This window comes from Lepus europaeus, chromosome 8 (genome assembly GCF_033115175.1).
Source record: "Lepus europaeus isolate LE1 chromosome 8, mLepTim1.pri, whole genome shotgun sequence".
In the NCBI taxonomy this organism is placed as follows: domain Eukaryota; kingdom Metazoa; phylum Chordata; class Mammalia; order Lagomorpha; family Leporidae; genus Lepus; species Lepus europaeus.
In genome coordinates, this window is record NC_084834.1 from 119,666,564 (window position 1) to 119,686,181 (window position 19,618).

The following is a 19,618-nucleotide window of genomic DNA, read 5'->3' on the forward strand; positions in this document are numbered from 1 at the left end:
CCCAGCCTCAGCTCCAGGACTCCAGGGCTGCGCAGGCGCTCTCCGTGGCCTGTGCCCAGCAGCGCCCACCCAACCCCAGGGAAACCCAGTGGAGAAGCCCTGCTGGCAGCCCTCTGCCCGCCCCAGACTCTGAAGGTCAGAGTGGCGTGGGGCCACTGTGACATCGCTCTGACGCCATCGCTCCATCTTGCTCCGGGGAGTGTGAGCAGGGAACTTTGTCCATCCCCCGGGGATTTGCTTTGTCTTCCTGTTCGCCTTTGAAGGACAACACAGCCTCAGCCTGGGTGTGGACGGGAAGTGGACATGGGCCTTGGCCAGATCCACGGCGCTTCGCCAGGCCGCTGCCCCTTTGCGCTTTGTCCTGTGTGTCCATGTTGAGTCACGCAGGCACCTGGGGCTGGCTCACTTCGCAGCCAGCTCTGGGGCTCCTGATGCCCTCGGGCTCATTCACTTTCTCCCTCTCTTCCCTCACTGTGCCTGGCGGGTTCAGTTTGCAGGAGCTCGTTTCAAACTGCCCTAGGCCAACCAACCCCAAAGCAAACAGGGACAGCGGAGTGAAGGGACAGGGGGAGTGGGAGTGAAGCGCCTGCTCCACCCTGCCCTCTGGGCACGTTGGTGCCAGTTTCCAACTTCCCTGCATTGTCCTGGTGCAGACCCCACTGAGGGTGCTCACCTGCTGGCCTCTGGCTCCCCCGTGTGGCCCGGCTTGATGGACATCTGGGTGTGGATCCCTCCTAGGGCTCCCACGGGCAGGGACTGCAAAGGCTGAGACTCCGCTGACCAACCCCGAGAAAAAGACACCCTCCATCGGCTGGTTCATTCCCCAGATGGCCACAGCAGCCAGGAGTGGGCCAGGACAAAGCCAGGAGCCCAGAACTCCATGAGGGTCTCCCGTGTGGGTACAGGGGCCTGAGCACCTGGGCCATCCAGGGAGCTGTATGGGAAGTGCAGCGGCTGGGACTCCGAGAGGAGCTCATATCAGATGCAGCATTGCAGGTGGTGGCCCCAGGACTCTCTTCAGCCCTCGCTCTGCCGGGTGCAGCGACCAGGGACAGATCTGCCTTGGGAATCCTTCCCCAGGGACCGTGTAGGGCAGATCCCCAGGGCCTAAGCACCCCCCTGCAGGGCTGTTCAAGCACACCAGGGCTGGTGGTCCCGGGGGCCCGGAGGACTCATTTCCCAGGGACAAGAAGCCAGACCCCAGTGCCGGGCTCCGCGGATGTCAGCCTTGAGCTGTGGTTTGCCGCGCGGTGACAGCTTCCAAGAGGAAAGGCACAGGTCCCTGGCCGGGCTGTGCCAACCTCAGGAGCTGCTGCCATGGCCTTGGGCGTCCTGGGCTGGTCCCATTGGTCCCGCAGTGGACGAGCGTCCTTCGCTACAGCTGAAACAGAAGCCGGGGTCTGAACTGACTTGCTGGGTCTCTCTGAGACTCCCGCCAGGCCGTCCTTACAGTGAGCACTGGCCGTGGGAAGTGCTTCCTGCCCTTGGATTCCTAAGTCTAGACCTGGGGGCGTCTGCAGCCTGCATCCTTGTGGGATTGTCTTGGAAGCCAGTACGCTTAGCAAAACATAGCTCTCAACACTGAAAGCTTCTTAACCCAGATAAGGCAAAGTTCCCATGCAAAGATGTTTGGCCTTTCTATGTGTTTTCCATATGCTGAATGACATCATGATACACTGGTGAAAACACGCCAGGAGTTGTATGAACCTGTGACATTTAACAAGAGCCATTTCTCTGCAGTGAGATCATGCTAGTTGGCACGAAACACCCTCTTTTAATTTTGATTGACTCATTTTAAAGGAATCTTTTATTTGAAAGGTAGAGTGACAAAGAGAAGGAGAGTCAGAGAGAGATCCTCCACCCACGGTTTCAACTCCCAGATGGCCGCAAGGGCCGGCACTAGGCCAGGCTGAAGCCAGCAGCTGCCATCCAGGTCTCCCACATGGGTACAGGGACCCAAGCCCCTCCATTGCTTTCCCAGGAGCACCAGCAGAGAACTGGATTGGAAGTGGAGCAGCCAGGACTCGAACAAGCGCCCATATGGGATGCTGGTGTCACAGCCAGCAGCTTTACCCTCTGTACCACAGAGCTCGCTCCGATTTATTTTATTTAGGAGAGAGACAGAGCTCCCATCCACTGATTAACAGCGCAAATGCCCGCAGCCGCTGGGGTCGCGCCAGAGCAAAGCAGGAAGCCCAGAGCCAGGAGCTCCCCTGGCGTCTCCCGTGTGAAGGGCGGAGACTGAACTGAGCTGTCACCTGCTGCCTCCCAGCATGGCCCTCAGCAGAAAGCTGGACTGGAGGCAGAGTCGGGACTCAAACACGGGTGCTCAGACGTGGGATGCAGGGGTCCCAAGGGGCGTCTGAACTGCTGCCACGCCCACTCCCTAAATGCTGTCTCCTGAGAGCCACAGGACCTGACGGTCAGCACCTTGGGTGCTGAGATCCCTGGGATTCCTCGGCCGCAGCCTCCCTGACTTTCTGATTGGCTCATACATAAAACCCTTGTAGGCTAGCACGGCACCGCTAAAACATAATAGTACGAGGGTGCTTCAGGAAGTTTGCCAAAGCGGGATAAAAGACGTTTATTTTGGTGCAAACAAAATCAAAGTCCACTTTTTTTTTAATAGACATTGTCCATTCTAACAACTCCACATGTGTGGATTTCACTTTATTTTTTCAACAAAATGGATCTTTTAATCCCATTTCTCCATGAACTTTTTGAAGTCCCTCTGCACCTATCCCAGAAAGCTGCAGTAGCATAAACTTTCTACTCGCCTCTTGGGAAACAAAGGAAAAAGATGCATGGTGGGGCCAGCACTATGGCACGGCAGGTAAGGCTGCCTGTGACACCGGCATCCCACGTGAGCTCAGGTTCAAGTCCCGGCTGCTCCACTTCTGATCCGGCTCCCTGCTAATGCGCCTGGGAAAAGCAGCAGGGGATGCCCCAAGCGCTTGGGCCCCTGCACCTGTGTAGGAGACCCAGAAGAAGCTCCTCGCTCCTGGCTTCATCCTGGCCCAGCTCCGGTCATTGCAGATATCTGGGGAGTGAACCAGCGGACGGAGGATTTCTCTAATAATTCATTAATTTAAAAAGAAAAAAAAATGATGCATGCTGAGTACAAGCATCTGCTGGTTTTCATGGCGTTCATATGAGAAACACTAAACCACCTGATTTTCCCTCACAAACAGTGACAACGTAGGGAAATCCTTGAAACAAACAGAAAACAGGCAGTCCAGCCAGTCCTGGTGGGAATTCTTAGTAGAGTAGGAGTTGGCCGAGAGCACACATGGCTTAGAGTCCCAGGCCTGGCGTCCCAGAGCAAATGTGGACCACTTGGAAGCTGAGACAGTAGCTCGGGACCAGACTGCACCTGGTGGGCTCAGGACCCTGCACAGGAAAACCCACAGGCCAGAAACAGTCCCAGGCTCTGGCCCTGTCTGTCTGAAGAGGTACTTGTTGCAGAAGGAAATGAAAAAGAAACTGTAAGATCGCAAAGCCCTCTGTCTACAAACATGACAATAAACACTACCTGGCGCCTTTTTATTTTAAGATTTATTTTATTTATCTGAAAAATAGAGGGAGAGGAAGAGAGAGACAGCTTCCATCTGCTGGTTCACTCCCCACAGGACTGCAACAGCTCAGGGCAAAGCCAGGAGCCTGGAACTCCATCCAGGTCTGCCGCTGGGTGGCAGGGGCCCACGTACTTCAATCATCATCTGATGCTTTCCCAGGCACATTGGCAAGGAGCTGGATCAGAAGCGGAGCAGCCGGGACTCAGACTGATGCTTGTGGGTGCCGGCATTGCAGGCTGCAGCCTAACTGGCTGAGCCACGTGGGCCCCACAACTTGGCTCTTTTACAAAGAAGTCTGGGATGGATTGAGCACGCATTGCTTCTGCAGCCCTTGTTAATTTTCTTCCAGGCTTACCAGTATCATAAGTCTTAAAATACTGGTGCTCTGTAACTCAGCTGCTGAATGTGTAGGTATGGAGGGCTACAAGTACTTTACAAGTATTTGCAATATTTTTGCATATTTCCCTAAGTTTATACAATAAGCAGAGCTGGCTCTTTAAAATGAGGGGAAGTGGTGGGATGGTTCCCATCCCAAACCTTCTCTCAGCATCTCTCAGGACACACACAGGGAGAGGCAGAAGTTTTGTGCCCGGAGAACAATGACAGCAGTGTGGATCCGACAGGCGTTTCCATTTTCCATCTCGGCTCTTGAGGAAACCATTGGCCCTCAGAACCAAGTAGTGGCCTTGGCTGTGGACTCAGCCAGCCGCTTCCCATTGATGGGGCTGTTGCATGAAGATCACCATGGTCCCAGGCATGGAGCCCAGGCCTGGGTGAGTTTGTCCAGTACCAAGAAGCATAATCTCCAGGGGCCGGAAAGAACCATGCCAGCCCTTGTAGGGAAAGGACGCCCATGGGGATGCCCCACACGTGCAGGAAAGTATGTTCGTTTAAGACACGCATGCTTAGAGGGAAGCAGGGAGAAAGGAGAGCATCTCTATTTCATATGCATTCAGGAAACGGAAGCATGGGGTTAAGTGTGGAGCCTCATGACAAGGTCTGGCGTGCACCCCGTGCGCGCCCCAGAAGAGGCAGAGAATTGAGACCCCTCCCTTTGGTGTTTGCAGGTGAAAAGGGGACACTATGGAATTCAAAGGACAGAGCTCTTGCCTGGTGACAGGGACAACCTGGCCATTCAGACCCGCGGTGGCCCAGAGAAGCATGAAGTGACCGGCTGGGTGCTGGTAAGTTGCCGGAGCTGGGGGGAATGTCATCCTGGGGTGAGACATGAGCAGAGCTGGCTGAGGTGGCCCGTGTCCACCAGCCGCAAACCACTCGGTCTTCCTCTGCCCTGGCACAGCCCGACCACCTCACGACCGCTCCTCCCTCCCAGGATGGCAAGGCCGATTGATTGAGGCTTCTTGGGTGAGGATGCTTTTAGAAACTGTCAGTGAAGGAAGGAAGAACTGTTTTTTCTTCCCATGAGTTCCAAGGCGTCATGGGGAGCTAAGCGACCCGAGCCTTAACCCATCAGTGATGGATGAGTCCTCGTTCCGCGCACTTGACCCTTGATGCCTGTGGGGTGTGCTGCCCCCTGCCTCAGGACCCGGGCACCTCCTCTGGGCCGTCCCTTCCAGAGCGGGCAGTGCTACAGATGAGTGTCCCTGCACGGACCCCTGCCAACAAGCCACCGGTCACCCTGGAACACACGTTTCCTCTTCCAGGTGTCGCCTCTGAGCAAGGAGGACGCGGGGGAGTACGAGTGCCACGCGTCCAACTCCCAGGGGCAGGCGTCGGCGTCCGCCAAGATCACGGTGGTGGACACCTTGCACGAGATCCCAGTGAGGAAAGGTAGGTCATGCACGTTGCAGCCGTGGGAGATGAGCAGCGCTGTCGCTCACAGGAGGGGAGAGCTGTTAGTGGACTCCTGTCACATTAGGAACCCACAGGGCACGCGGGCTCAGACCATCGGTCGATGGAACACCGTAGGCACCCACAGGGCACGCGGGCTCAGACCGTTGATGGAAAGCCGTAGGCACCCACAGGTGGGGTCAGACCGGCGATGGAACACCATGGCTCTTGCTTGCCTATACTCTCCCGGACTGGCCCCGTGTGCCCTTTCACCACTGCGTGGCCCTGTGTTAAGTTCCCACCTGAAAGGAAATGGCTGTGGGCAACTCCTTGATCCTCCACGTTGAGTTTTCAGTGGAATTCTGTTCCGCCTGCACTTGACTGCCAAAAAGCTGACAGCATCACGGCTCTCCCCTAGGCCAAGGAACGGCACACACGCACACACACACACTCACACTGCCAGCCTGGGCCAGCCCACCCACTGTGCAGGTCACTCAGCTGCAGCATGGACTCCGAGCCAAGGTGGTCTGCTCAGGTTCTCGTCAGCCCAGCGGTGAACCCTACAGAGCAGCAGTACGAGCCAAGTGCTGGGGTCTCAGCTCTGCCCCGAGTGACTCCCCCGATTCAAACCCGGAAGGGGAGCTGCCCCTCACCGCTCTTCCATGCCCCAGATCCACACAGCTCTCGACTCCTCGAGCCAGCCTGCCCGCCCCTTGCAGGTTCTGATATTTTAGGCCAGGGGTGGGGTATGTCTGGCCCATGGAATCATGTGGTCTGGGCCTGCCAAGGCGACCACAGGTGGGTCTCCAAACCCACAAATGGTGTTAGAAGGCTGGCGCCACGGCTCACTAGGCTAATCCTCCGCCTTGCGGTGCCGGCACACCGGGTTCTAGTCCCGGTCGGGGCACCGGATTCTGTCCCGGTTGCCCCTCTTCCAGGCCAGCTCTTTGCTGTGGCCAGGGAGTGCAGTGGAGGATGGCCCAAGTGCTTGGGCCCTGCACCCCATGGGAGACCAGGAGAAGCACCTGGCTCCTGCCATCGGATCAGCACGGTGTGCCGGCCACAGCGCGCCAGCCACGGCGGCCATTGGAGGGTGAACCAACGGCAAAAGGAAGACCTTTCTGTCTCTCACTGTCCACTCTGCCTGTCAAAAAAAAAAAAAAAAACAAATGGTGTTAGATACCCACATGGCCCAAATGCCCGCAGTGCATGTGCTGTTCCTTGGCTGGGGGAGCCATGATGCGTCAGCCTTTTGGCAGTGAAGTGCAGGCAGACCTCCACTGCAGAAGTAAGGCTCCCAGCCCCGCCCGCTTCAGGTGCACACCTGACCCTTCATTTGGAAAGGCCAGCAGCACTAGGGCAGCCTCGTGACAGGAAGTCAGGCCCTGATGTCTGAACTGTTTGTTTTCTTCCTGTGCCCAGGGGAAGGTGCTGAGCTGTAACCGCAGCACTGCAGGTCGGCAAGCTACAAGCAGTCACGGGAACTGCAGCTCCTGCCCTCGGCTAACACGCGGCCCGCTAACGCTTTACGTAGTCACTGGTTTTACACAACAGTGCCAACATAAGGATAACACATCGAGACTATCTACAAAACTTTATTTACAGGAAACCATGCGTATCATTAAACAAAACAAATAAAATGCTTTTTATTGCAACACAGTACAATTTGTCGTTTTTTAAAGCTGAATCGGAGAAGCATCTGTTGAGAGTCCATGAGCTACACGCTCATCATTCGAGGAGCAATGCTCATGGACATGAGTTCCTGAAACAACAGTTTGCACGCGTACGGCATCCGCACCAAAGAAATCTGAAAGGAGAAAGCAGGGCGTAGTGAGCAGAGCTGGGGGGACACCGCCCACGTCCCTACCCCAGAAAGAGCTGGTCCTCCGAGGAGGCATCCACAGCGGCCAGGGGCTCGCATCTGGGCCCTGCCTTACAGCTGTTCCCCCCTCCCACTGTTACATACAGAAGATGAACAGCTGCCACGCAGACCACACTTAACTTGCTTTCAGACAAATCCGCCTGAATGACCCCACCTCCTGGATCCACACACTCACCTGGGTCTTATTGCGGCAGCCCCTGCACTCGTACGTGTGGGTCCTGGTGTTCGCAATGGCCATGATTCCACACAGATTGCAAACGTGAACCTGATAGGGATCGGATGCCTCAAACAGCCTTTCTCTTAGAAACTGGGCTGCTCCATGGGCAATCTGACAGTCTCGTTCCATTTCTCCAAAACGCAGGCCACCATCACTGTCAAGAAAGTAACAGGTTTTGCACTTTATGACGAACACCACCTTGACTAACGGCAAAGAAAAGGAAAGCGAGGCTCTGATTTTTCTGTCCTCACATTCTCCACCTGGTGTGGAGGGGAGAAGTCTACTGACTACGTGCTAAGCATTACAAGGTCCCCAGAAGAGGAGGTGCACTGGATTCTCAGTATAGCATGATTCTCCTCATAACATACAAGAAAGTACAGAGTACTGGCTTTCCTTGCTATCATTTAACTTGTTTGCAAGACTGATTTACTTATTTGAAAGGCAGAATTACAGGGACGGGATGGGGTGCGTACACGTCCTCCACTGGTTCACAAACAGCCACAACAGCTGTGACCAGGCCAGTGCAGGCTGAAGCCAGGCATCCGGAACTCCATCCAGGTCTCCCGTGTGGGTGGAAGGAGCCCCAGCACTGGGCCGCCATCTGCTGCTTTCCCAGGTGCATTAGCAGGGAGCTGGACTGGACATGGAGCAGCCAGGACTGGAACCAGGGCCCATACGGGATGCTGGCGTCGCAGGCTGGCCCCTCACTTAACCTCCTACAATCCCACTCTTAAAAACAAACTAAAAGCCGATCTAGATCAACATCTGCAGGTTTCCTGGAAGTGGAAGGCATTGCTCAGATGGCCAGGCAAGCGGATGGTGATGACTTACTTAACATTCTTAATACACAAAATACGTAAAACCAGCTGGTTGTAGTATCCCAAAACAAAACCAAGTCAACTTTGGGGGCTGTCGGACGGCCAGCTCATTATATTGAAAAGTGGTGCAGAAGTGATTCAAACTGTGGGGCCCTCGGTATAACCAAGGCAGCAGAGCCAGACCTGACCAGCAGTCAGCCACTCAAAGGAGGGGGAGGCAGTTTTACTAACGCCCTCCAGGAAGCTGTACAAACGGACAGCCTTATTAAACCCTGATCCCCTGCAGCTCAAGTGACAGTGGCTAAGACATGGAATTAACCCAACTGTCCGCCAACTGAAGACTGGATAAAGAAATTATGGGATATGTATACCGTGGAATACTACACCATGGTTAAAAAAAATCATCATTTGCAACAAAATGGATGCAACTGGGAAACATCACACTTAGTGAAATAAGCCAGTCCCAAAAGGACAAATACTATATGTTCTCCCTGACCTGGGGTAACTAACAGAGCACCTAAAAGGCAATCTATAGAAGTGAAATTGACACTCTGAGATGCGATGACTTTGAACAGCCCTGTCTCCACTGTAGAGAAAGTATTTTTCATACTATTGGTTTAACTCTTTACTTAGTATAATCTTATGTGTATAAAGTTACCTGAAAATAATCTTCATAAAAAATAAGAATGGGAATAGGAGAGGGAAGAGGGAGAAGTGCAGGTAGGGTGGGAGGAGTCACTATGTTCCTGAAGTTGTATCTGTGAAATGCATGAAGTTTGTATACCCTAAATAAAAGGTTTCTGGGGAAAAACAAAAAACACTAACCCCTGAGGACACGCCTTTTTCATGCTTGAACAAAGGCACGGTGAGGTTCTGACCTCGCCACGGATGACCAAGAGCGTTCTCACCGGAGAATCACCCGACACCAACCATGCAACCTCACCCACGCGGGCACCAACAACGTTAACTCCCACTTAGGTATTGGCAGACGAGAAAATCAACAAAGCCTTTCACTACAAGGAAAGCAAATTCAAGTATCTGTTCAAAGTGATTAAAAATTTGAGCTTTCATGCAAAAATCAGTATTTTGGAAAAGTATCCACCACTCTGGGCTTGTTGGCTTTGATGCTTAAAGGGTTTAATTGGGGCTGGCACTGTGGTATAGCGGGTAAAGCAGCTGCCTGCAGTGCCGGCATCCCATATGGGCACCGTTTCAAGTCCCAGCTGCTCCACTTCTGATCCAGCTCTCTGCTAGGGCCTGGGAAAGCAGTGGAAGATGGCCCAAGTCCTTGGGCCCCTGCACTCTCATGGGAGACCTGGAAGAAGTTCCTGGCTCCTGGCTCCTGGCTTCAGATCAGCTCAGCTCTGGCTGTTGCAGTCATTTGGGAAGTGAACCAGCGGAATGGAAGACCTCTCTGTGTCTCTCTCTCTCTTTCAAATAAAATTTTTTAAAAAAGGGTTTCCTAATGATGCTGGTGGTGGCACAAGTGCCCGTAATGACATTTCAGTACTTGGTGTACAGCCCCGGTGCGGCTGCTGTGGCATCTGGGTCTGTTTACGTGCACTGTGACACCTGCACAGCAACAAGGTCACCACCCACACATTCCTCAGCAATGGGCCCCTGCCGTTAGGCAACATGGACTTTACAGACAAAGGTGATTTTCTGTAGAACGAAATGTGTCATTTGAAAATCTGCATAACTCAGTGAGCCAGTATTTACCAAATCATCTACTATGCTACAAAATGACACACTGTAAAAGACACAAAGTGCAAGATGATACACAACGGGATTTTTTTTTTTTACAGATTTATTTATTTGAAAGGCAGGGTGACACAGGAGGAGAGAGAATGAGTGCAATGTTCCTTCCACTGGTTCACTCCCCAGCTGGCCACAACGGGGTTGGGCAGGGCAGCAGCCAGGAGCAAGGAGCTTCATCTGGGTCTCCCACATGGGTGACAAGGGGTCAAGCACTTGGGCCATCCCCCTCTGCTTTCCAAGGCACATTAGCAGGGAGCTGGACCAAGTGGAGCACCAAGAACATGAACTGGCACCATAAGGGATGCTGGTGTTGGCAGCTACACCTCTATGACACAACACTGGCCACACAATGGGTTTAGCGTAATATAAAAGGTTCACTGACAACGGCTCCAGATTTTGTGTCATAACCACCTTTAAAAACTACAACTTCTGGGTGGGCATTGTGGTGCAGCTGGTTAAACCACCAGCTGCAATGCCAGATCCCACATCAGAGCGCCGGTTTGGGTCCCAGCATCGCCGCTTCCTATCTACCTCCCTTCAAAGCACCTGGGAAGACTGTGGAAGATGGCCCATGTCCTTGGGCCCTGCCACCCACGTGAGAGAATGGAGTTCCTGGCTTTAGCCTGACTGTCACGGCCATTTGGGAATGAACCAACATATGAAAGCTCATTTCTCCTCTCTCTCTCTCTCTGCCTTTCAAATAAATATCTTAAAAAAACACCCAAAACCAAAAACATACAACTTCTCGCGGTACAACATCAAAGACTTCCTGCAATGATCTGAAAATCCAGACCATCTCCCCCTCTTCCTCCCACCCGTCTGTCTGAGGTCGGATTCCCGCACATACTGAACATGAGACGGAACACTGCCCTGGAGCGAATCTAGAAGGAAACACGAGAACTCAGCTGCTTTCCAGGAAGCCTGCTTTGTAGAGGGACCCATGCACACGTACACAGTGTCACTCCTGCCCCTAACTTTATGTGGAAAGTATTTTTAAATGTTTATTATCATCTATTTGAAAGGTAGAGGGAGACCAAGAGTGGAGAGTGAGAATCTTCTACCTACTGGCTCACTTCCCACATGCTCACAGTAGCCAGAGCTGAGCCAGGCTAACGCCAGAAGCCCAGAGATCCATCCAGGTCTCCCATGTGGGTGACAGAGGCACAAGCACTTGAGCCATCATCTGCTGCTCCCAAGATGCATTAGCAGGGAGCTGGATCATGCCAGCACATGAATCAGCACTCCAATGAGGGATCTGGGCACCCCAAGTGGCAGCTTAACCTGCTGCACAACACACATCCTGATTTATTTTTTACTTTTAATTACATATTTGAGATGTAAAGAGACGGTGAGGCAAGAGAATGCCCATCTACTGGTCCATTCTCCAAACACCCACTACAGGTAGGACTGGGCCAGGCTGAAGTTGGGAAGTCAATCCAGGTTTCCCACATGGATGGCAGGGAACCAACCATTTGAGCCATCACAGGCTGCCTCCCAGAGTAGGCATTAGCAAGATGCTAGAATCAGAAGAGCCGGGACGTGAACCCAGGCACTCTGGGGTCTTCTGCAAAGTCAAATATTCATCCTTTTTTTAAAAAATTATGTCAGCACATAATGTTTTTAAAAATAATGTTTTTAAAAATATATTGGGCCGGTGCTGTGGCGCAGCAGGTTAACGCCCTGGCCGTAAGCGCCGGCATCCCATATGGGGGACGGTTCACGTCCCGGCTGCTCCTCTTCCAATCCAGCTCCCTGCTGTGGCCTGGGAAAGCAGTAGAAGGTGGCCCAAGTCCTTGGGCTCCTGCACCCATGTGGATCGGCACAGCTCCAGCCATTGCGGCCATCTGGGGAGTGAACCAGTGGATGGAAGACCTCTCTCTCTCTGTCTCTACCTATCTCTGTAACTCTATCTTTCAATAAATAAAATAAAACTTATAATAAATAAATAAATTGGAGCCGGCGCCATGGCTTACTTGGCTAATCCTCCGCCTGCAGCGCCAGCATCCCATATGGGTGCCAGTTCTGTCCCAGTTGCCCCTCTTCCAGTCCAGCTCTCTCCTGTGGCCCGGGAAGGCAGTGGAGGATGGCCCAAGTGCTTGGGCCCTGCACCCACATGGGAGACCAGGAGGAAGCTCCTGGCTCCTGGCTCCAGATCGGCATAGTTCTGGCCGTAGCGGCCATTTGGGGAGTGAACCAACAGAAGGAAGACCTTTCTCTCTGTTTCTCTCTCTCACTGTCTGTAACTCTACCTCTCAAATAAATAAAATCTTTTTTAAAAAATTAATTAATTAATTAATAATACTTAACATCTTTCTCAAGTTTAATTTCTTAGCTGATAAATATCTGTTGCTACAAGCACTCTGGGACCCTAGAACAAGAGATTTGAGATCTACACTCTTATAGATGTGGCACAGTGGGTTAATCTTCCGCCTGTAGCAATGGCGTCCCATATGGGCACCAGTTCTAGTCCTGGCTGCTCCACTTCCAGTCCAGCTCTCTGCTATGGCCTGGGAAAGCAGTGGAGGATGGCCCAAGTCCTTGGGCCCCTGCACCCGTGTGGGAGACTGCGAGGAGGTGCCTGGCTCCTGGCTTCGGATTGGCGCAGCTCTGGCTGTTGCAGCCATTTGGGGAGTGAACTAGCAGAAGGAAACCTCTCTCTTTGTCTCTCCCTCTTACTGTCTGTAACTAACTCTCAAATAAATAAAGTCTTTAAAAAAAAATGTTTACAAGGTGTCTAGGATATGCTTAAAAGTAATGGGGGGTTGTGGGAGTGGGTACTCAGCACAGTGGTTAAGACACTGCTTGGGATGCCCACACCCCATATCAGAGTGCCTGGGTTTCAGCCCCAGCTCCACTTCCTACTCCAGCTTCCTGTTAACGCACAGCTGGGAGACAGAAGGTGATGGCTCAAGTACCTGAGTTTCTAGCTCCTGGCTTCAGCGTAGCCGCCCTGCCTGTTACACACATCTGGGGAATGAGCCAGGGTATGAAGACTTTCTTTTCTCTCTCTCTCTCTCTCTCTCTCAATAAATAAATAAATAAATAACCAACCGGGTTGGAAGGGAGGGAGATAGACGTAACAAAATCACATGCACTGATAACTGCTGGCGTGGAGGACAGACACATGGGCGTTCATTCTGTGCTCTCTTTCTATAGGGTCTGGCACTTCTTGCAGTAAAAGTCTAAGCAGTGACAATAAGGCTGAGGCCCCGCCCCCAACCACTCCCAACCCCATACCGAGAGCGGCCCTCCATGGGCTGTCTGTTAAGGATCTGAATGGGGCCTCTGGCACGGGAGTGGATCTTGTCATCCACCATATGCTTCAAGCGCTGGTAGTAAGTGGGGCCAAGGAAAATCTGTGACGTGATTTTCCGACCAGTGAACCCATTGTACAGGACCTGAGACAAACACAGAGAGGCACGGCCTTAAAACCATGAAACAGCTTCAAAGAACATACCTACATCTGCATATATGGTACAATTCCATTCATACACCCATATCAAAACCAAAGCAGAAAAAACTAATCTATAATGCCAGGAGTCAAGGGAGTGGCTCCCGAGAGTGGGTAGGAAAGCAGTGAAGAGAAGGGAGCCTCCAGGCACAGAAGGTTCTGGTAATTCCCTCTTCTACATCCTAGTGCAAGTTACCCAAGTGTGCTCACTTCATGAAAACTCATCAAGCTGTGCATGATTTGTGTAAATATCTGATGTGCTGTACTCCAATCAAAGGTTTTATTTTTAAGAATAAAACCTGGAGGCCAGTGCCGTGGCTCACTAGGCTAATCCTCCGCCTTGCAGCACTGGCACACCGGGTTCTAGCCCTGGTCAGGGCGCCGGATTCTGTCCCGGTTGCCCCTCTTCCAGGCCAGCTCTCTGCTGTGGCCCAGGAGTGCAGTGGAGGATGGCCCAAGTGCTTGGGCCCTGCACCCCATGGGAGACCAGGAGAAGCGCCTGGCTCCTGGCTTCGGATCAGCGCGGTGTGCCGGCTGCCGCGCCAGCCGCGGCGGCCATTGGAGGGTGAACCAACGGCAAAGAAAGACCTTTCTCTCTGTCTCTCTCTCTCTCACTGTCCACTCTGCCTGTCAAAAAAAAAAAAAAGAATAAAACCTGGAGCTGGCACTGTGGCATACCAGGTAGAGCCACTGTCTGTGACACTAGCATCCCATATGGGCACCATGCATGACCTGGATGCTCCATTTCTGATCCAGCTCCCTACTAATGCACCTGGGAAAGCAGCAGCAGATTACCCAAGTGCTTGAGACTCTGCATTCATGTGGAAGATCCAGAAGAAGCTCTTGGCTCCTGGCTTTGGCCTGGACCAGTGGATGGAAGATTCTCTAACTCTTTCAAATAAGTAAATACAGCTTACAAAAAAAATACCTAAATACAAAAAAGAACACACATAACCAATGAGTACAATAAGAGCCTGTACCTCGTTTCCTCGGAGATGGTAGCCGTAATCTGATAAAAGGTTAGAGATCTTCTGCACGTTAACAGCATCATTGAATGGAGTGGCATCACCAATCTCACCCTTGTTGGCCGAGACCTTTGAAAGAAAGCTCCCTTTAAATAACGTTTCACTGTTTCTCCTAAGAAACCAGACCTCGATAAAAACATATTCAATTAAAAAATTCCCTTTACAAAGGGGACTATTTTGAACTTAAAATCTATGTTACAGTTGATCCATATTAAAGTCCATTTTATTATCTCACAAAAAATACTTATAACAAATTCATATACCTAAAAAGGGAAAACTCAATTATAAAGACTTCAAATAGGCCTAGGATCAGGTACAAATGACATTTTAATGCCCCAAAACCAAGCTATCCATGTTAGGCTCTAGCCATTTTATCTTAAAGGGCACTTAAAAATTGAAAACTTCTACTGAAAAATCCATGCATACCTGGTAATACAGCTGTAATAGTTAGATCACACTGTACTAACCACAAATGAATTAACTCTTCATCAACACACACACACACACACACACAAAACCTGTCAAAAGGATAACCATACATGTATGCAGAGGTTGGATATAATATATTCTACAAAAATTCTAACTTGGCCAAAACTTTGCAAATTTCTTAAAAAAAAAAAAAGCAGAAGCATAACCAATTTTCGGTAGGAAAATAAGTACCATATCAGGTTTTTAAAAAACTCTGGGAGCAGGTGTTTAGCCTGGACTTTAAGATGCCCGCATCCCACACAGCAGTGCCTGGGTTCCACTCCTAACTCTGGCTCCTGACTCCAGCTTCCTGCTAATGCACCCTGGGAGCAGCAGTGATGGCTCACGTGACTGGGTTCCTGTTAGCCACCTGGGAGACCTGGATTGAGTTCCCAGCTCCCAGCTGCAGCCTGGACCAGTCACAACTATTAAGGGCAATTGGGGAAATAACCAGCAGATGGGAACACTTGCACATACCAGCTATTTTTAATGAATAAAAACACAGTTTAAGAAATATAGTTATCTTTTAAAATGTCTTTAGAAACACAAGGCCTTTTGGCATCCCTGGAAACCTCCTGATTAGAGCCCTAGGTCTAAAAGAAAAAAAAAAAAAGGCATGTGCTTCAAACATGAGGAAAACCATCTATCCCTGTTTTGAAAGAAACACTGCTTTAGAACTTTGATTGTTGACACAAACCTCTTACCTTCCCTTGAAGACATTCGATCAAGTGACCAATAGTCATACGAGAGGGGATGGCATGGGGATTTATGATGATGTCGGGGGTGATGCCTTCACAGGTGAAAGGCATGTCCTATAAAGAGAATTTTACAAGAGACTCAGACACTTACATTCCTTACTGTTCATTACAAAATTACAACACCCTACCCCTAAGTTTTTTATGTCCTGAATTTGGTTCAACATGGAATGTCCACATACTTATTCAACATGAAAATTACAAAGTTAAGTTTTTAAGTTAAAGCAAAATTTGTGGAGGTGAGGGAGATCAAAGGTAACTTACCTCTTGTCTATACTGAATACCACAAGTACCCTTTTGACCATGGCGACTAGCAAATTTATCTCCAATCTGTGGAATTCTGACAGAGCGTACCTGGAGTCATAGAAACATAGGTTAGTTAAGTGGAACTGCTGTACTTTCTAAAAGCACCTACACGTTAAACCTGTACTCACCCTTATTTTGCAAAATTTATATCCTTCCTGGTTGAGAGTGACCATGACCTGATCCACGATGCCCGTCTCGCTGGTTCTGAGGAAAGTACTACAGTCTCTCTTGGTATAGCGTCGATTTGTACTCTCCAGTTCATCTTCGTTTTCAGGCAATGTGACCGTCTTGCCAATAATAACATCATCCCCAGACACACGAACGCCTGGAGCTATCAAACCATCATCATCCAGCTTGTCATAAATGGCATGCCTCATGCCTGTGGGGAAGTGGACACAGCATTTTCTGAAATGTTGCTACCAGACAGGTAAGTACTGAAAAGGTCACATACTTGCCAACAAAGACTAAAAACCACACACCTGAATCAGCTGCAAGCCAGAGAGAAGTTCTCTGACACTATGAACCGTGCTTAGTGATGACGTATTGCCCTTATTCCAAGTACTACATACTATTCTGAACCCTGTAATACCATAGTCTACGAAGAAAAAAGTTTACAAAGAAAAGGAACACTGCACTGCACACTGGTAAATCAGACTCTCCCATGACACACATCGCTGAGTGACGCTGGGTAAGTGAGCCGCCATCACCTGATCCCCATGGGAGGTGTGAAACAGTATCTATGCCCTGGGCACACCTCTTCCACAGAAACTGTGCATTTCATCAAATGTGATCTGCACTCCACTAATTATCAATTCACCAACACTGAGCACCACCCAGCAGAAATGGAGGACCAGGAAGATGCTACCGGGAACAAAACACATTACACACCATGCAATGCCATCAGGAGGCAAATCACAGCAGCGACTTCTCAGAGCCCTGAGACGTCCCATCCACCCACTGCATAAGCAGCTCTTCAATGAACTACTTACTATCAAACAAGCAGCTGGGGAGTTCGAGTTTTTAGAAGAAACAACAAGTGGTAAATGTCCTGTCATTTACTTTTACTATTTACAAATACTGTGGCTGAAAAATCATCATGTTCTTACCACAGTGTAGAGGGTAGATATCAATGTGTCAACTGAAGGACAGACAGACACAGAACAAGCAGGACTGGCGTCGTGAGGTGTGCTCCAAAGTCACATGACGTCTCTGATTTCCTAAATTTCCCCCTCATTCCCAGCCTACCAGCAGGAAGGTCTGAAGCAAGGCCCCTGCTACAAAAGGTCAAGGGCAAGGCCTTCTGGAAATTAACATTTTCTTAAATGTGAACACTAGCAATGACATGAAAACACTCCCACACTACAAAAAGTTAACAAGAGCACAGTGAGACAAACTCAGAAAAATTACTTAGGAAAACCACGGTAACTTAACTATGAATTCCAGAATTTAAATCTTGGTGTCACTTACCCTGGCATGTTTCACGGGTGGGTTTCTCAAAAACTTCTTCTTGATCAAATCCTTTTTTCGACTCCTGTTCTTTGTATGAGCGATAGAAAACAGACCTACAAATACATGGCTCCAGAGGTAACTTCCATTTTCTAACAGGGCTTAGAATACTCCAACCAACTTTTCACTGAATTAATATTTGGAACCCAGTTTAAACCATGAATCTGACACAAAGTAGCTATCAAGGGAGGAGATTAAATCCTAAATGCTATCACATGGGCTATGCATGTGTACATCTGACACATAACCTCAACTAACTGGAATTATGGGTAAGAGAAAGAAGGACCCAAGGGCACAGAGCCTAACCTCCTACCTAACCCAAGAATCCCTTCCATAACAACCTGATCACCCTGGTCACCCAAGGTCTGCTCAAACGTTTCCAGGGAATTCCTTTTCATTCTTCTATATTATCTAATGTAAATATATTTGCCTACCAAAAAAAGATTCAAACTATTCACATCCAAATATCCCGAGACACAAGCAGTATCTTCAGTTGTTAGTGGCCATCAACCAGGCCTTTTGCTTTCTAGAGTATGTACAGCACATTCAAACCTATTTTAAATACTTTCCATTAAAAACTTATACTTCCACTGCCTCTGTGTTTTGACAGATTTTTAAAAGGCTGACCTGAAAAAGCCTCGGTCTACAGCAGAACGATTCATAATCACGGAGTCTTCCTGGTTATACCCAGTGTATGAGGCGATGGCCACAATTGAGTTGATGCCTACAGGGAATTTAAAAGTATGCATTAAAGAATCATCTGGGACTCAAGCAAAAACTTTCTTTTTTAAAAAAAGCTTTCATTCCATATACAAAGGTACTTGAAAAAGTTCATGGAAAATAGAATTAAAAGGTCATTATTTTGGTGCAAAAAATTTGAAATAATAAATAGCTTTTTAATAATACATTATTTCTGGTCAGCGCCGTGGCTCACTTGGCTAATCCTCCACCTGCAGCACCAGCACCCCGGGTTCTAGTCCCAGTTGGGGCACCGGAATTTGTCTCGGTTACTCCTCTTCCAGTCCAGCTCTCTGCTGTGGTCCGGGAGGGCAGTGGAGGATGGCCCAAGTGCTTGGGCCTCTGCACCCGCATGGGAGACCAGGAGAAGCACCTGGCTCCTGGCTTCGGATTGGCACAGCTGCAGCCGTAGCGGCCATTAGGGGAGTGAACCAATGGAAGACCTTTCTCTCTGTCTCTCACTGTCTATAACTCTCTCTGTCTCTCTCTCACTGTCTAACTCTGCCTGTCAAAAAAAAAAAAAAAAATACATTATTTCTATGAACTTTTCAAAGACCCTGCATATGCAGGATTTCAAAATTTTTGCACCACAATAAACATCTTTTAGTTCCATTTTCCCAAATAGTCATTGAAGTATCATGGTGTTTACAAATCAGCCACATTAAACTTGGGTAACCACTGCTGTTCCTGGATCTCATACCTTCCCACATCTAGGGCCTTGCTCAAACCACCTCTCCAATCCAAGTACCCACTGACTAACTTTACTCCAGTCTAAAATCTAGAGAAACTGGCTCTAGACTTCCAACAGGAATTAGTCACCTCATTCGTCTTTGGACCTTAATCGTAACACTCTCCACATACTTCTGTTTTGTGGATCCCACCTCATTAAATCCTTGGGAACAGGCACTCTGTCGTATGTACTTTTTTTAACCCTCCCAAGCACCCAGAAGTGTCATAAGCATGATAGAGTCTCAAACATTGTACAGCAATACCAAACATACCTGCTGGCAGCTCTCTGAAACGCAGATACTCCATGGACCGTGTAGTCACAAGCGGTTTTTGAGGATAATACAGAACGTGGGCCAAAGTGTCCATTCGAACGTGGAAGTTGGTGATGTAAACCCCCATAGCCTGCTTCCCCATAGCAGACTGGTATGTGTTTCTAGGGGACTACAGACAGAAATGAGAAGCACAACCAATGAGAATCCAGTATCTCTCAAGGAAAAGACTGACCGTAACTCAGACATGACCGGTCAAGTTCCAGATTTCTTCTGAAGTGACAACCATCTGGAATAATCAGTTATGGCTCTTATCAATGAAACACAAAA

General features: G+C 49.7%; 2 protein-coding genes across 2 annotated transcripts in view; one reads left to right on the forward strand and one right to left on the reverse strand.

Moving 5' to 3' along the window:
- The window catches only part of IGFBP7 (insulin like growth factor binding protein 7), a 61,057-nt gene extending 54,032 nt beyond the window's left edge, over positions 1 to 7,025 (forward strand). Inside the window, exons 3-5 of the mRNA XM_062198788.1 lie at positions 4,643 to 4,759; positions 5,240 to 5,366; positions 6,789 to 7,025. Of these exons, the coding sequence (XP_062054772.1) occupies positions 4,643 to 4,759; positions 5,240 to 5,366; positions 6,789 to 6,808 (264 nt within the window). The 3' untranslated portion in view covers positions 6,809 to 7,025. The remainder of the gene's footprint in view (positions 1 to 4,642; positions 4,760 to 5,239; positions 5,367 to 6,788) is intronic.
- Positions 6,946 to 19,618, reverse strand: part of POLR2B (RNA polymerase II subunit B) — a 43,349-nt gene continuing 30,676 nt past the window's right edge. The window contains exons 16-25 of the mRNA XM_062198787.1: positions 19,292 to 19,460; positions 18,180 to 18,276; positions 17,514 to 17,608; positions 16,175 to 16,425; positions 16,005 to 16,094; positions 15,690 to 15,797; positions 14,473 to 14,586; positions 13,279 to 13,439; positions 7,424 to 7,619; positions 6,946 to 7,173 (exon numbers count right to left, since the gene is read on the reverse strand). Of these exons, the coding sequence (XP_062054771.1) occupies positions 7,084 to 7,173; positions 7,424 to 7,619; positions 13,279 to 13,439; positions 14,473 to 14,586; positions 15,690 to 15,797; positions 16,005 to 16,094; positions 16,175 to 16,425; positions 17,514 to 17,608; positions 18,180 to 18,276; positions 19,292 to 19,460 (1,371 nt within the window). The 3' untranslated portion in view covers positions 6,946 to 7,083. The remainder of the gene's footprint in view (positions 7,174 to 7,423; positions 7,620 to 13,278; positions 13,440 to 14,472; positions 14,587 to 15,689; positions 15,798 to 16,004; positions 16,095 to 16,174; positions 16,426 to 17,513; positions 17,609 to 18,179; positions 18,277 to 19,291; positions 19,461 to 19,618) is intronic.